Here is a 16021-nt window from a genome sequence, read left to right as displayed (position 1 = left end):
GACGGTTAGAATGCATTTTTTTTTAAAAAAAATTAAAATATTTTGAGGATTCTAAGACGGGTTTCCCAAAAAAGCATTTTAGATTGTAAACATCTTAAGACAATTTTTCAAAGAACAGTCTAAGAATGAGTTTTTTTTAAAAAAAATTAAAAATTTTAAAAAAATTGAGGCACATGCATACACTGAAATAACAAAATCCAATAGAGGATTTCAAACATTTATATAATTTTCTACAATTGTGAAATTTTCTACACAATTTATATAATCTAATACTAACACATAAAAATTCTCAAACATGATAAAAATGACTCAAAATTCATGATATTCACAATCAACAATAAAAAGGCATGCGTCTTAAACAAAACAAACAAGTAATTACCGATAAAAGTCAAATGCAACTTTCCTAGATAGGAATCATCCCCCTAGTTGAACTTTCACTGTTTTCTAGGGGAAAAAAGTGTTCTATTTAAAAAAGAGAAAGTAGGATAAACCTTTTTCCAATCAACATAATCAATAAACTGATCATCCATTGTTTCTTTTGTTGACAAGTACATAATATTTTTTCTCTCTCAGCTTGTGTCGGTCTTTGAAGATGAAATATTCTATCCATGCGACCTGGCCTCTGCAAGGCCTCATCAATTTGCTTGAGATTTCTAATAGTAGCCATCAAAACAACCCCATCTTGTTTCTCAAATCTGCATAGAATAACAACCAGTTGTTAGCTATTACTTACATATATGAGCATATCTTCATTCTAAGACAATCAAAAGAAGCAAAAACTACATATTACCCATCAAGTTCCACAAGTAGTTGATTGATGAAAGTTTCATGGCCTTGATTTTTGGTATGAATATATGTACCACGTACACCAACAAACAAGTCAAAATCCTCCACAAAGTGGGGCCAGTTAGTGATTGGCCAGCCATTCTAGTCCAGTTCCAAGAATGCTGGCATGAACATACATATAAACATAATTTGAGTATTTGACTAATATAACTACCAGAACAAGTGCATAACAAATTGACTGTTTTCATTGTATCAAGGCACAGTAACAACAAAGGCCAAATGAAACTGAACCATATGAATTATGAAGTTCATTTTAATAGATATCTAGAACATTTTTTAATCTTGTGAGCTATACTTGTGATTAGTAACTTGTTTTACTCAATTATAGAGATATAAACAGTGAAAGATAAGAAGATAAAAAATAAATATTAAAGTGGTTTAAAGAAGATAACCAGATCTCTAGTTGTCTGAAACAATTCACGAACATTGGAGGCACTTTGTCCAACCCACAACCTAGCCTCCAATTGTTGGGCCTTAATTTCAACAATGAACACCTTAGCCTCAGCAACTATAGCCAATGCTAGACATGTCTTACCTGTACCCCTCTCGCCTACAATAAGAACACCCTGCAATATAGAAAATAGTTCCTAGGAGTTAATATAGGTCTTTTCAAACCAAAGTGCATGAGACATTAGATATACAATTAACAGTTCAGCAAAATGTTAGAAACATGGTCAACTACAAGTTTACATTGTTATGAAATGAGATTATTAGAATTGAGAACATGCTTTGATTGAAATGAAGTGAAAGAAAATAGGTAGGCAATTAATATACAAACCTCCCTATTTTCTTAGTGTACCTCCCTTTTTAATTTTTATTCCAAAAAATATGCTTAGTTCAAAATTAAAGACCTGGCCGAAAACTTATTTTCAGATACATGCTTTGGAACACAAATGAAGTTTGGAACTACCTATGAATGTAGCTGAGTTGTTTAGGTCTTCAGGAACACATGTAACTAATGACAAAAAAAAGGGAACACATGTGACAAAGCAAAGGGAAAAATTAAATCAAACAGGGACGACCATTTATGTGAGTCAAGTGTGTAGAAAAAGGTCAAATAATATTTCCTTCCTATAATTTTTAAATTGATGAAGTCGAGTGTATAACTTTCAGGAATTAAAAACACATAAAAAAATGTCTGAAAACAATGGATGGACATAATTAATTACAAGTAATTACCAATAACTATTCTAGCTATTTAGCTATATATTATGTTCATATTTGATAATTATAATAATTAATTATAATTTTTAAATATCACATATAAATGTATTACTAATTATTTTTATTCTCTTTGTGTTCTTAAAAAAAGTTAAAAGGAAAATAATTACTAAAAAAATAAAAAGAAAAAAAACATTTTAAAATTCAGTTTTGGGAATAAAAATATTCTCTCTATGTTTTGGGAGTACCAAATTCTCAATGAAGGTACAAAGCATGCATTCTCTCTACATTTTGTAATGAAAAAACATCAATTCCATAAAATTTTATTTAGGGAATACTTCATACTAGTATATCTTAATAGATTGTACTTGGTAACATAGTTGGGGGGTGGGGGTGGATGGGGTTAAAGGTGTAGCATTAGTTTGAAAAATAATTATAAAGCACTTATGTGTAGAAATATTTAGAGGTCTACCCAAGGGAAACAAACTAACTTATGGCTGCAGATGCAGTAGTTGGGAAGTCAGACAACACACCATCAACAGAGAAACACTTTTAGTTGACAGAGATAGTAGAAATTTTTCTACACTCAATTTCTGTTGCTTGAAGAATGAAGCATGCTGCATTGTATTTTAAAATAGAAGGAAAATGATAAGTAAACAACATAGATTAAAGTTAGACCCCAAATGCATAAATTCAGGACCTGCCTTGAAACAAAAAATGCATTCCAGTACAAGGACAAGAAATAAATACTCTTTCATTTACTTGAACATTTAACCAGAGGCCTGTAGTTGGTGATTTTATTGATTTAGCTACTTGTTCAACAGTGAGAATGTCAAGCTTGTTTCATCAAACTTTCGAGTCCGACAGTACATTCCCTGAAGAACTTTCCAGCAACAAGAAAATTATCAGTGATTACAAGCACATAACAAATCAAATAGTGGAACAAGTTTCCCACTTTTGAGATTATCAAAGGCAAGCACCAAGAACTGCTTTGATGAATATGACATCAATTTAGTCCGGAAATTGATGCAACCAATCAATTAGGTCCCTAAAATTTACATCCAATTTGGTTCTTAACATTATATAATATCAACTCAATCACTTGGTCCTTGAATTTGACAACCATTAGTCAATTTGGTTCCTGATGTTAGGAATCAAATTTACTAATAATTACCATAATTAAAGACTAAATTGCTTTTTTCGTAATGTCAAGAACAAAATGCATGGATAATTGTTAAGGCCAAGGGTTAAATTTCCTTTTTCATAATGCCTAGGACCAAATAGGCCCACTGTGCAAAAAAACTAAATTGATGTTTTCCTCCTAAATCCATACTTAAGTAATCAATGTCATCACAAATTCTAGTTTCCTATATATCTTTAGACAAATATCTTATTTATTTGATAAAAAAATGACTATACACTGATACTAGTAATTAAAAGAATTTAACACAATCACAAATGACTGTGTATGATAAATTTATTAACGTCAATAATAATTACAATAAAATTTATGACAAGATATTATTGACAGATCTTATAACAACAATGCCTCTAAATTATTTTCATCTTCCTTGAGAAGAAACCCAGACTCAGCAATAGCACTCTGATATTCTTTATCAGCAATTAACACTTTCACTTTAAGAAGCTTAGCCTGCAGAAAATAATGCATATAGAGCTAACATGCTGGTTCCACACACCAAATACCAGCCCAAACCCAATGCTTAGAGAGACACAAAACATAAAACATATTTATGGAACTATAAAAGCATAAAAGAGTTACCTTATTGCAAGCTGAAGAAAAAACAAGAACAAGCTTCTCATAATGGAAAGGGCAAACACCAAAACTTGGTAAAAAGAGAATACAAGGAAAATCATCCACGTTTTTGCACCCCGCCTTCTCATAGTGCACATTGAGTTTAGGTTTCCATCCCTAAAAACAACTACTTATTGGAGCACCGGATTCACCTTTTGAATCATCAAGCAGACTTGGAATCAGAACCTTGGTTATTACAGGCTCCTCTATCCCTGAAATATCCCTTGCTCCCTCTTCACCAGGCTTCTTACACACCTAGCTAGAACACCACCCAAAAACCATTTCGGTAACAGAGTTCAAACAACGAGAAAATATATAGGGTTAGAGACGAAATGGATCATAAGACTTGAAACTTGTTTGACAAATCAATATGTTTGTAAGATGATATTGAAACATATATAATAGACAGAAGAAATATGTACGTTCTCGTCAATATCTTAAGGAATTCTGATCCATACCTTCATTCATATCATTTGAACCACTTTTTTTTTGTCAGCATCATTTGAACCACTGGGGTGTAGAGCTGCACATTTTACCACCTCTACATAAATGATACTAGTCCTTTTAATTTAATCTAAAAATGCTAGTCTTTTATTTTTCTACCATATTGGGAGAAACACATTTTAAGACATGACTCACACAAAATAAACACTTTTTCCTCTATAATCAGAAAACCAAACAAGGGAAAAGTTTTTTTTTCTCTACTTTTCTTTTAAAGTTCCTTCTAATTCTATTCATACCAAACAAAGTGTTAAAAGAAAGCATTTTTTTACACTTAATTTTTATAATACTACTTACCAAGTGCAATTCCACCTGTTGGTGCTGGAAAAGAAAAGATTTTCCTACTCTATTTTTAGCATGAAATAATGAGTGCATGAGATCGTAAAAATTGAAGACTGTGAAAAAGTTTTTCTCCCTTTTATTTGTTAATTCTTGATATGAATGAACAAAAGTTGCAACCTTTTTTATTTTTTTCCCTTAAGTTGCTACTCCTTTGGTTAAATGAAACAAACTAAACAGAAATGGTGCAACTTGATATAATAAGAGTTGAGTAAAGTAAAACACTATCTTTGATACAAGGGCGCAAATACTCTCCAGTTTTTGTATGCTCATCACGTCAAACTATTGTATCAATAGCATCATTTGTTCTCTCCAAAAGTGTTGTAAGGTCCATGTATTCAGCCTACCCAAAAAAACAAATTTATTATTTATTAAACACTAAAAAAGTTTTTTTTAATGCTCATGATACTTCTCTTTCCACCTCCTCAAGAAATAAAATAACCTCAAGTCATTTTTATTTTCCTTTTTTGTTTTGCAAACCATAAAATAAAATAGTTGAGTACACAAGCAAGCAAGAAACGAAGAAGAAGGAAGGCTACCTCGGAATTGGCTTTAGAGTAAATAATTTCCTCTACCCTAAGCACAACAACGGGTAGCTTCTCTTGGTACTCTTTGTTCTTCTTAGTAGAAGACCCATGTCGTTGACAACCCTATTATTATTCAACAATAAAAAAAAGATTAAAGTGAGAAACAAAAGGAAGAAACTTTTAGGAAGCATTGTAAATACCTTAAATTCCTTGCTATGTATCTCCTCAATAGCCTTTTGTGCTACCTCTTTTGTTTTAAAAGCCACAAAGGAATAACCCTTGTGTTCTCCAGTGTCCCTGTCTTTCATTAATCGCACTTGAAAATTAAAAATGAATATTTTTTAACAACAATCCTAATTTTCCCCACCTACAGAAAGGGACAGGTTTATAACATCATTAGAGCAATTCGTCAAGGCTTTGACCTCAAGAATATCACCAATAGGTATTACCCTGACTCGGAACCAAAGAAAAAAGAAAATCACAACAAAGATTTTAAAAAATCTAGCACTATCAAGTAATCACCGGAAACTTATTCCACGATCAGCATTGCGAATGATCAATTCAAGTATTCACAAGCGAAAAGGAATAAAACGAGAAAGAGAGTTAGGGAAGTCAGAGAGGAGAAACATAAGATCTAATACAAGGATGTTGAGAATTGAGAAATCTAACTAGGCGAACCCTACTGTAGCATTCGGAAATGGAAATGAAACACGGATCTGAAAGCAAAAGAGATTGATTCGATAATGGAAATGGCAACAACAACGGAGAGAAATGAAAATGCAAAGGGCGAATGAGAGAGAAAGCATATCAAATTACGAAAGGGGAAGTGCACCTTCGTCGTCGCGGTCATCATCTTTCTTCACAAGCGGCTGAGCCATCACTAATCACTGGTGAGAATCTTTGAGAAGTGAGATGAGATCTTTGTTCAAGTATGTAAATGAATCCGTGCTGAAGAAGAAGAATCCAATTTTCGAGGTTGGCGAAGAAGGAGGAGGAGATGGAAGATGCAGAAAACCTAGCACAAAAATGCGAGAGGTTGGCATAGAGAGTGAAAGGGAGAGTGAGAATAAAGAGAGGCGCGAGAGAGTAGAGGAAGATATTTAAAAACAATAGAAAATCTTCTAAGACGGTTTTTGCTAAACAGTCTTAGAATGATTGTATTTATTTATAAAAATACCACCGCATTTCTTTCTAAGACGCTTGTTTATCAACCGACTTGAAATCAGCGTTGTAAAAATTAATTTTTCTAGTAATGACGGTTCTTATATTTATTATATAAGATTGAAAAATAAAATAAATATAAAATCTAAGTATTTCAATTTATAGAATTGTTATATACTATTGGAAATAGAATACAATAGAATAATTATAAAATATATATTAATTGAATTATTTGGAGGGAATGAATATGAAAGTATCACGTGACATCATCCCATGGAATAAAATTCTTTTATATATATATATATATATATATATATATATATATATATATATATATATAGATATATATATATATATATAGATATATTGTAGATAGTATACATTATTAGATTTAATTGCATTTTTTTATCTCTTTAGTTTTAATTATTTTCATTTAACTCCTATGGGTTTTCAAATGTTCAAATTAATTTCCCCATTCAAAAATTCCATCTAATACTTGACAGAAAGGTAACAGATAATTTATATTAATTTTTATAAATTTGAAACAGGAAAATATCTTCAGTAGTTAAATAAAAATAAAAAACAAAACATGACTACTGTACATCCTACGTTTTTTATTTTTTTATTTTTATTTGACTATTTTATACATTTTCTTTGTTAATTTATATAAATCAGTTACATGTCACGGCCATATTTATGTTAATTATTAGATGAGATTTGAGATGAGACTTTACTTAGATTAAAAAATGTTTCTAAGGTTCTAAATTATTTAACAAAAAATTAACCATGTAGACATAATTAGTTCCTAAATCCAATATTGTTGCCTATATAAATGTTGTCCTGAGTATTCTAATCTCAGGTTAGTATTCTCACCCCCAAAGGTGTCTGAATCCAATAATTTCACCAAGACTAGTTTTGCTAAATATGCCCCAATTTTCATATGAATTAAATTAGAGATTTATCTTTCGTGCAAAAATCAGAGGATTAAAAAAATTCAGAGGATTCACATACCAAGAAATTGATGTTTTTTTTTAATGTGACACTACTACAATAATAATAAATTACGACGCATTAATAACTACGGTCGGCATAGACCCGTCTTTGAAAATGACATAGTGGCAGTATTGTAATTATGTAAATTAAAATTTTGAATTTAAGTACGGTTATTCAAAAACCGTAGTAATTGAGTTCTGGTCACTCTCTCTCTCTTTCTTCTCACACTCAGACGCTCCTTCACTCTTCACACAATTTCAAAATCCCTAATCCATCCTTTACGCTGCATTCTTCTCAGATGTGTGTGTTTGGCGTTCCGCATTTGGCTGTGTTGAGGCATTTGGTTTCCTCAGATGCCTCATGTGAGATGAGGAAGAAAATCATAGATCCCTCCTCTGAGAAGAAGTTCCACGGTGTTCGGCAGCGACTGTGGGGGAAATGGGTGGCGGAGGTTCAGAATCTGGCAAGATGAGTGCATCTCTGGTTGCGAACCTATGACACTGCCGAAGAAGCTACTATGGTTTACTACAATGTCCTAATTCATCTTCGTGGCCCTAACGCATTAACAAACTTCACGCCGCCGCAAAGAGATTCTCCGTCTCCATCTTCACTGCCAGTGGTGGCGGAGACTCTGGCGGAGGTTTGTGAAATGAAGGTGTTGGTCATCGAAGAAGACTTCGGCTCCGGCTATGATTCCAGCGAGTATCATTGCTTTCCTAGCTCCACCTCACTGCTTCATATTTTCAGGTTATTGGTATATTAGATAAATTAAAGAATGACAAGAGCCAAAACAAGGAGCTGTTGGATTCATCACCAAATGAGGATGACGATGATTTGGATGGTGAAGATCTTGAAGAAGGCATCATTTATGAGGAATAGATGCCTCCCATTGTATCAGTATCACTATTGTGCCTCTTTCATATTGACAAACCTTTCAGTGTTGATAGGTATGTTTTAATTAACCTACGTCGAGCATTACTTTTGATAATCTTACTTAGTGCTTAATTATAGTTTTATTTTAAGATAAATAGTTAGTCTCAAGCTTTCAACAGGATTTGTCCCAAGTTTGGTTTGCTTCGTTCAGTTAACAAATCAATTACTTATGTGCAGTGATTGGAAACACTTCACTAAAATGCTTGCTGGAAAGATGTTCTACTCTTGTAGTTGTGACAACATTATCTGAACACAAAAGCCTTGCGTTGCTGGAAAGATGTTTTTTGGATCTCTTTTTTTAAAAAAGTATATCTAATATAAATTTGACGATAAATTTGTGCTATAAACAGAGTGTTGAAAAGGAAGAGTCATTGAGGAAAAGGGCATGGGAAGAAAGCAAGAAGATGTGGGTGGTAGCAGGCCCTGCCATATTCACAAGGTTTTCAACGTTTGGAATCATGGTGGTTAGTCAATCCTTCATTGGGCATATTGGGTCAACTGAACTAGCAGCCTATGCCATTGTTATGACTGTCCTAGTCAGGTTTGCAAATGGTGCATTGGTTAGTGTCTCTATACCTTTGGATGAAATTAAATTACTCAATCCAAACAAAAGCACCAAAAAATGAATGAAATTTAAATCATAGCATGTATACATAAATTTGACTACTAATATGAGAAAAAAAAATGAAAAAAGTGAGTATTCAACCATGAAAGTGAAACGACAGGTTCTGACCTTATAGCAAGTAAAGCCCTATATCAGAAAGAGTGTCACTTGGAAAAAAACAATATACATATATAGAAGAGGCTCATATACAGTCTGAGAAAAAAAAAAAGAAATTAAAGTAAGATATAGGATTATGATAGGAATACAATTAAATTGACAGAGACTTCCACTTCCACAAATATAAAATTTCAGTCTACACAATAGAATTTCTTTTTAAATTGAATTCATCTAACATTATTGAGGAACATTAGAATAACACAACCATTAAAATAAGATACAAGCTTACAGACTAAACATACTGCAGCAAAGTTTCTACAACCAGAAATTATAATGAAAGCTTTGTATGTGTATATATATATATGAGCACAAGGATAATAAATAGATTGCAAAATGATGATGAGAAAGCATATATGGCAGAACTTTGAGAGATCCAAGCAGGTATAATATGAACAAAGACCAAATAAAATAATAAATATAAAGAAGCTTGCTAGCAATGTCATTACTACAGCTATTATAAAGGGAGGTGTTTTGTTTCTTTTTTCCACTTTGTATTCGGGAGGTGAGCACCAATTGTGCACTCTAAACTAATCAAAATTCAATAATAATAAAAAATTACAAGTTTAATAATAAAACTCTATACTTTTTAAAAAAATTAGTGCCCTTAGTACTGAGATTTACAAGGATTTACCAAAACCTAGTACTGTGATGAGAGCATAAATACAAGGATTTTCCCTTCCAAGTGAATGGTAAAAGAATTTGTACAACGTAGATTGTATTCATAATCTCATATTTGTGCACCTACAATGTGGATATATATTCAATACAAAATGTGAAATAGACAACTAAATTGGGAAATATAACTCATCCTATTTAGAGATGGGTTGATGAATTGTAAAATGATGCGTTCCAAGCATATATATTTGTGAAATTTCATCACCTCAGTATCAGCTTTGTCGTTAGTCTCTTGATCACGTCCAGAAGGTTCCCTTGATTCGTGAGGTGTACATTCAGACTGGACAAATAAAATTCAAAAGACTGTTATTAACATGTTTTCCCATAAAGCAATGCCAACTCACTAACAAAAGGGAAATTCCTACATTCTTACCTTGTTCTGCATGCTTTTAGAGAGCATTTCAGGTAAACAAAAATAGCAATCTAGTCACCTCGGTACGATATTTGTTTAAAAGGGTTGATATCCAGTGCAAAGCTTCGATTCAAGTAGCCTCCAGTTCACTAGATAATTGCCTGGTCAGTCAAACCATCCCAAAAATCATTCTACAGAATAATCAGTGCAAAATAGAGTACTTGGCTAAATACAAAGGACCCTCAATCATTTTTCAATAGCTTCTACAGTAGTCAAACCACCCTAGAAAGAAAAACCATACCTCCTGGCAATGGACAAGATTGCTCCTACATCAAACGCTTCAGCTGGATCTGCCTTGAGGGCACGTAGCTCTTCATTGGTTTCACGAGCAACCTAACATATAAGCGATAGATAATTTCAAATTTATAGATTAAATGGAAGGAAGCAATGTCATTAAAAAAAAGCTATAAAAAAAACATAAAGCAAAACAATAGATGAGGAAAGAAAAAAAAAATTCTCAAGAGAACCTACAACTCTAATTTTCTCTTCTTTATCTGCTATACAAGGCAAAATGGCTCCAAGAATGTCAGCATAATATGGAACAAGCTGGTCTCCACCAAGCTTGACAAACTCATTTATCTGTAAAAATGAGAACACAAACATTATTTAAATTTAAATAAAAAGCAAATGAATCACAAAATAGTAACTAATCATTTTTCTTTTTGATATAGAAATTTTTTTTAGCTTTGAATAGATGCCAATCCTAAGCATAAAGTATTATAAGAGCAAATGGTTTACTATCAAGTCAAAGAATTGTAGTACCACTTACCCATGTGATAGTTGTTAGCCTAGTGAATTCATCTGGAGAACCTGCCCTATGTACCAGGATTTCAGCCATGCGACCATAATCTACAGACTTCAAGAGTAGCACTGCTCGAGTCAGAAAATGATAAATGAACAAAAAACTTTGCTTTTGTGTCAAAGTAGTAGTTGAAAATGAACCACAACTCTGTTAATTAATCAATACAAGCACAAGCTAACAGGTATATCAACCCTAAAAGATGGATTAGGGGAAAGATAAAAAAAATGGACAATGGCTGCAATAAGTTTTACTTGTACAGCAGAAATGGGGAAACCATAAAAAAAGGGATAATGACCATTCTTCACGTTACAAATGATTAGGTACAATTATTATTTAAATGAATTAAATACATTTTGATAATAATTGTTAATATTTTTCATTATTTTTATTTTTTTTGATGGGATATCAATCAGAACAAATAAAAATAATTAATTTTTTTTATTCAATAATGGTGCTAATGTAAGCACTTCTTTGAAAGGTACACCTTCTAAGACGGTGCTTATATCAGCACGTCTTAGAAGGTCAGCATTCAAAGACGATGCTGACATCAGCACGTTTTAGAAGGTCAGCATTCAAAGATGGTGCTTACATTAGCACCGTCTTTGAAAGGTAGCATTCTAAGAGGGTGCTGAGATCAGCACGTCTTAGAAGGTCAGCATTCAAAGACGGTGCTTACATCAGCATCATCTTAGAATGCTGACCTTCTAAGACGTGCTGATGTCAGCACTGTCTTTGAAAGTTGTAACCTCTAAGATGGTGTTGCTTTAGGAAGATCGTTGAAAACTGCGACTTCTAAGACGGTCATTGTTGCACCGTCGTTGAAGGTTTCGACATTCCACGATGTTGGAATCTACAACGGTCATCCACCATCGTTGTAGGCCGTATTCGACCATCGTAGAATAGCGTTTTTGTAGTAGGGTGAATAACCAAAGGCATTAGTGTGTTTGACAAGGAACTTATGTAAGTTATGAGCCCCTCTATTAACTTATAAGTTATTATCTTCGATCTCAAAAATATAAAAGATTTTTTTGTCATGGTCTCAAATATAAGAAAATTTAAAATAATTTTACTTTATTTAATGTTATTATCTCTAAGATATCTTTCATTTAATTAGAGTTTTAGTTTTAAATACTTTTTTATTCTTGATACCAAGTTTTAATGAAGGATAAGTTGGGGAAAACTTAATTTTAAACTGAAATTGATGCGATTAAATGTAGTTAACTACAAATTTCTTAGTTAGTGTGAATTAATTGTTTTTTGTATTTGAGACTGAAAGGAGTAGTTAATTTCACCAATGTGTTTCGTAAAGGTGTAAAACTAGCTCATAAGTTAGTGGATAGCTGATAAGTAAGGCTTTTGAGGAGCTTAAAAACTCATTTGCCTAACTTATAAGTTATTTTGACCAACTTATTTAATACACAAAGCTTATTTTTCATAAGTACTTCAAGTAACTTGTTTTTATAAGCTAGTCAAAATAACTTATGGAAAATAAACTAGCTTATAAACTACTATTTTTTTCTCTTTTAAATTTTATTCTCACTAATTTATTAAAAAATTCTTTAAATACTTTTATTCAATTAAAAAAAATTCTTTTACACTTTTATTATGTATTTAAACATTCTTACAAACAATAAATAACATATTTATCTTCTTAATTATTATGAAACTTGAAATGCTAATTTTTCTTATTATTTTATTTAATGTTAAAATATTTCTTTTAATGAATAAATACATTTTTATTTTCTATTTTTATTTAAAATATTTGGTCACAAAACAAATGTTCATAAAAATAGTAAATTGTAATTTTTTTTTAAAATAACATTATTAATAAAAAAATTAAATATTAGAATATTGATTTAAACAATATAAGTTTATTTAATTTAATTATACTTTTTGAAAAACGAAAAAAATGATTTAAAAGAGAACAATATGAGTTAAAAACTCTAAAATTTTAAAATTCTTATAGTACAAATTGTGACACCCTCTACCCCGACATATATATAAATAAATAACATATATTGGTAAACAAAATCACATGGGTAAAAGGTTCACATTCACTTCAATTACCAAATAAAACTCATTAAAAACATATTCGGCTCAAAATAAGGCCGTCAAAATTTACAAAAATATTTTGTTAAATCTCTGAGGTGAAATAAAGTAGACTAACATCATAAAATTAACAAAAAAAACTTATATCCCAATGTCACATCTTATCAGAGCGTTGTGTCCCGACGTCCTTCAACACAATATTCCTTAAAGCAGTTCACCTAGTCATCTGCTCCCCCGAACACAAAGTTCAAGATCATCACAGGATCCAAACACAAACAACAAACTGGGAGTGAGTTATCACATTCCTAACTAATAGAGAAACAAGACAACTAGATATACATATCATATAAACCAAATAAAACTTACTTTACACGTAATTCACGTAATTCACGTAATTCCACCACTTTGTCATTCAAAGTTCACTTTTCATCCATCAATCACACTTTTCAATCATCAATCACATTACACAAGAATCACACGCTCTGATCAAGACATAATAACACCTCAATTTCATAATAAACAATTAGCAAGCGCATGAGACAATTATGCTAAGACTCAAGCCTACATGCAATGTGGTACCATGTCAGTGAAAAACCACCCAGGGGCGCTTAGGAGTACATAACAAGACATACCACCCAATGGGTTTTCCAGATCACTCTCACTAAGTAAGATCATAGGGAGACCAGTCAGGGTCACGATGTTTTGCGAGAATGCTCCAACCATATGGGATCAGCATAGGCCTAAAGGAGCACTCAAACCTGATGACCCCCAAGGCCTACACTCCGAAGATTCCGTCAGGGTCTCTCCCTCCTGAATCAGGTCCAACCCCTAAAATCATTTTAGCACACAAACACTGCTAGTGAATTATACAATACCCACGACCTCACACTCGTGTCTTAAATACGTACAACATATTGCGCTACAATTTAACACTGGTTCCTAAATAGGAACCTACACTTTCTCTTTAACACTGGTTCCTAAATAGGAAACCTACACTTTCTCTTTAACACTGCGCATTTACACTTTTCTCAAGATAACACTGGTCGGGTTATTGTACAATTCACAGCTTACAACACAAATAATGTCACATCAAGAGTTAATCACACACTTATTCACAACCAAAACTCATTCACAATTTCACATCTCATAATGTCACAATCCACCATCACATGTTTTCACGTATCTCACAATTCAACACCTGTTCTACTTTACACTTTTACTCAATCTCAATAACAATATTATAATCTCAAGGCAACATATTATTCCACAACTCATCACATATTTCATTTATAAGCACTGCTCATGAATTATACAATACCATGACCTCACACTCATGTTTCAAACATGTTTAACATAATTGTGCTACAATTTAACACTGGTTCCTGACTAGGAACCTACACTTTCTCTTTAACACTGAGCATAAACACTGGTCGGGTTATTGTATAATTCATAGCTTACGATATAATTAATGTAAAATCAAGTGTTAACACATCCACTTATTCACAATCGAATATCATGTCCACACTTTAACATCTCATAACATCACATCAACCATCTCATAACATTCCCAATGATGTTCATAAGGTACAACATACACATGTTCATGAAATTTAACCATAATATTCTCAAACTCCAACACTTAATAATTTTTGGAATCATACTATAACACTCTACAATATTATTTACATAAATTATTAATATAAATAACTACCTCTATATCTATAAACTAGCATACATCATATTGAATCACAAATTTCAAAGTAAGCTTTCAATGCACAAATTCTAAATAATTATATGAACACTTTGGTCAGTTTCAATTATGATATTAATTTTTTAAATTATATATAAAAACCTAAACAGCAAGAAAAAGAGAAAATACAAAATCAATATCTCTCTCTAAGTTTCTCCTTACTTTATTTCATCAATTCATATTAATTAAAAAAGTACTCGATTTATAGGGTTCACGCTCAACACAATAGCATATCAATTTCACAAAAATTGGTCTGTCAAACATATATAATTCATTGTAATAATTATAAGGATAAAATGAAAATTGCAAAAACACCCCAAAACTCATTCCAATTGATATCTCTAAAGATCCCTACACATGTTCTCACTAATTCCCAATTGTTAATAACTCATCCCTTACATCTAAGCGGGCTCATGTGTCTTTCAACAACGATAGTGGCATCTCTAGCGGTTCCCTGAGATTTCTCCAGTTTTTCCTCCGACTGCTCTGATAGAGTTCCCAAACGTCAGAGAGACGGAGAAGGGATTGAAACCTCCATTTGTACTGTCTTCATGCGATTCCTTTTTCTCCCTCCACGAACATTTTCTCCCAAATCCCAACAGTGAAAGTGTGAGAAATTGAATTTAGAAAAACATATCCAAATTTCATTAAAATCCAACGGTTAACGAAACCGGGATCGTAATTTTACTGAGACCGTTTTGGGTTTATGCGGGAAAGGAAAAGGCTACAATTAGAAAGGTATTTCTCTCAGCTCAAACATGATATCAAAATTTCCAACGGTGAGAATGCTCAGAATTGGGGCTGCAAACGTAGTGCTCAAATTTCACGATGATCTAACATTGAACGAGTCCGAGATCGTCATTTTCTGAGATGAGTTAGGTGGTCTGCGGGTAAAAGAGAGAGTTTTGAGAGAAGAGAGAAAAAACGAAATTGTGAGGCAGAGGAGACTAGCATGTTGCTATTTATAGCTAGGGGCATTTACGACCTGTTATTTACTCTATTTATTTATAATTTTATAAAAACAAACTTTATTTTATTCTCTATCAAACAAATAAATAAAATACCCTTTTTATTTTCTTTCAAATCATTATTTTAATTAATAATTATATCTCCTTATTTATTTATTTATAAAATCTTATCATTTTTTTAAAACTCTATTTATTTATAAATAATAATCCTTTTTAATCTAGTTTACGAAAATTGGGATGCTACACAAATTACTTTTTAAGATAAAAAATTATTAAAAATAAATTAAAATATAAAAAATATTAAGTATGT

The 16021-nt window shown here is 32.0% G+C and overlaps 2 protein-coding genes and 1 long non-coding RNA gene across 3 annotated transcripts; all 3 read right to left on the bottom strand.

The window, feature by feature from the left end:
• Positions 1 to 354: 354 nt before the first annotated feature.
• On the bottom strand, positions 355 to 2681 carry LOC114387808. Its single transcript, XR_003661413.1, has 4 exons — positions 2499 to 2681; positions 1239 to 1412; positions 791 to 947; positions 355 to 695 (listed from the first exon to the last, which is right to left on the bottom strand). It is a non-coding gene; the product is annotated as an uncharacterized LOC114387808 (long non-coding RNA).
• A 2116-nt stretch (positions 2682 to 4797) lies between these two features.
• Positions 4798 to 6227, bottom strand: LOC114387807 (heterogeneous nuclear ribonucleoprotein Q-like). The gene is made up of 3 exons (XM_028348013.1): positions 5388 to 6227; positions 5200 to 5310; positions 4798 to 5003 (listed from the first exon to the last, which is right to left on the bottom strand). The coding sequence occupies exons 1-3, from the start codon at positions 5493 to 5495 to the stop codon at positions 4938 to 4940; spliced, it is 285 nt and encodes a 94-aa protein (XP_028203814.1). The 5' UTR covers positions 5496 to 6227; the 3' UTR covers positions 4798 to 4937.
• A 3985-nt stretch (positions 6228 to 10212) lies between these two features.
• On the bottom strand, positions 10213 to 11492 carry LOC114385932 (protein VAC14 homolog). The gene is made up of 5 exons (XM_028345961.1): positions 11412 to 11492; positions 10912 to 11091; positions 10614 to 10721; positions 10384 to 10475; positions 10213 to 10243 (listed from the first exon to the last, which is right to left on the bottom strand). Exons 1-5 carry the CDS (start codon positions 11490 to 11492, stop codon positions 10213 to 10215), a joined length of 492 nt encoding a protein of 163 aa, XP_028201762.1.
• Between the last annotated feature and the right edge of the window lie 4529 nt (positions 11493 to 16021).

The sequence above is a fragment of the Glycine soja genome, chromosome 15 (genome assembly GCF_004193775.1).
Source record: "Glycine soja cultivar W05 chromosome 15, ASM419377v2, whole genome shotgun sequence".
NCBI classification, from domain to species: domain Eukaryota; kingdom Viridiplantae; phylum Streptophyta; class Magnoliopsida; order Fabales; family Fabaceae; genus Glycine; species Glycine soja.
Note: the sequence above shows the minus strand (reverse complement) of the source record. Positions and strands in the feature narration are given on the sequence as shown.

Bases quoted from the DNA above. Each gene is read 5' to 3' on its own strand.
- LOC114387807 (XM_028348013.1), bottom strand. From the start codon at position 5,495: ATGAAAGACAGGGACACTGGAGAACACAAGGGTTATTCCTTTGTGGCT. The intron at 5,311-5,387 runs GTATTTACAATG...GAATAATAATAG, and splicing joins TACATAGCAAGGAATTTAAG to GGTTGTCAACGACATGGGTC. The intron at 5,004-5,199 runs GTAGCCTTCCTT...TTTTTTGGGTAG, and splicing joins ACTCTAAAGCCAATTCCGAG to GCTGAATACATGGACCTTAC.
- LOC114385932 (XM_028345961.1), bottom strand. From the start codon at position 11,492: ATGTCAGCATCGTCTTTGAATGCTGACCTTCTAAGACGTGCTGATATA. The intron at 10,722-10,911 runs GTAAGTGGTACT...TCATTTTTACAG, and splicing joins GGCTAACAACTATCACATGG to ATAAATGAGTTTGTCAAGCT. The intron at 10,244-10,383 runs GTATGGTTTTTC...TTGACTGACCAG, and splicing joins ATCTTGTCCATTGCCAGGAG to GCAATTATCTAGTGAACTGG.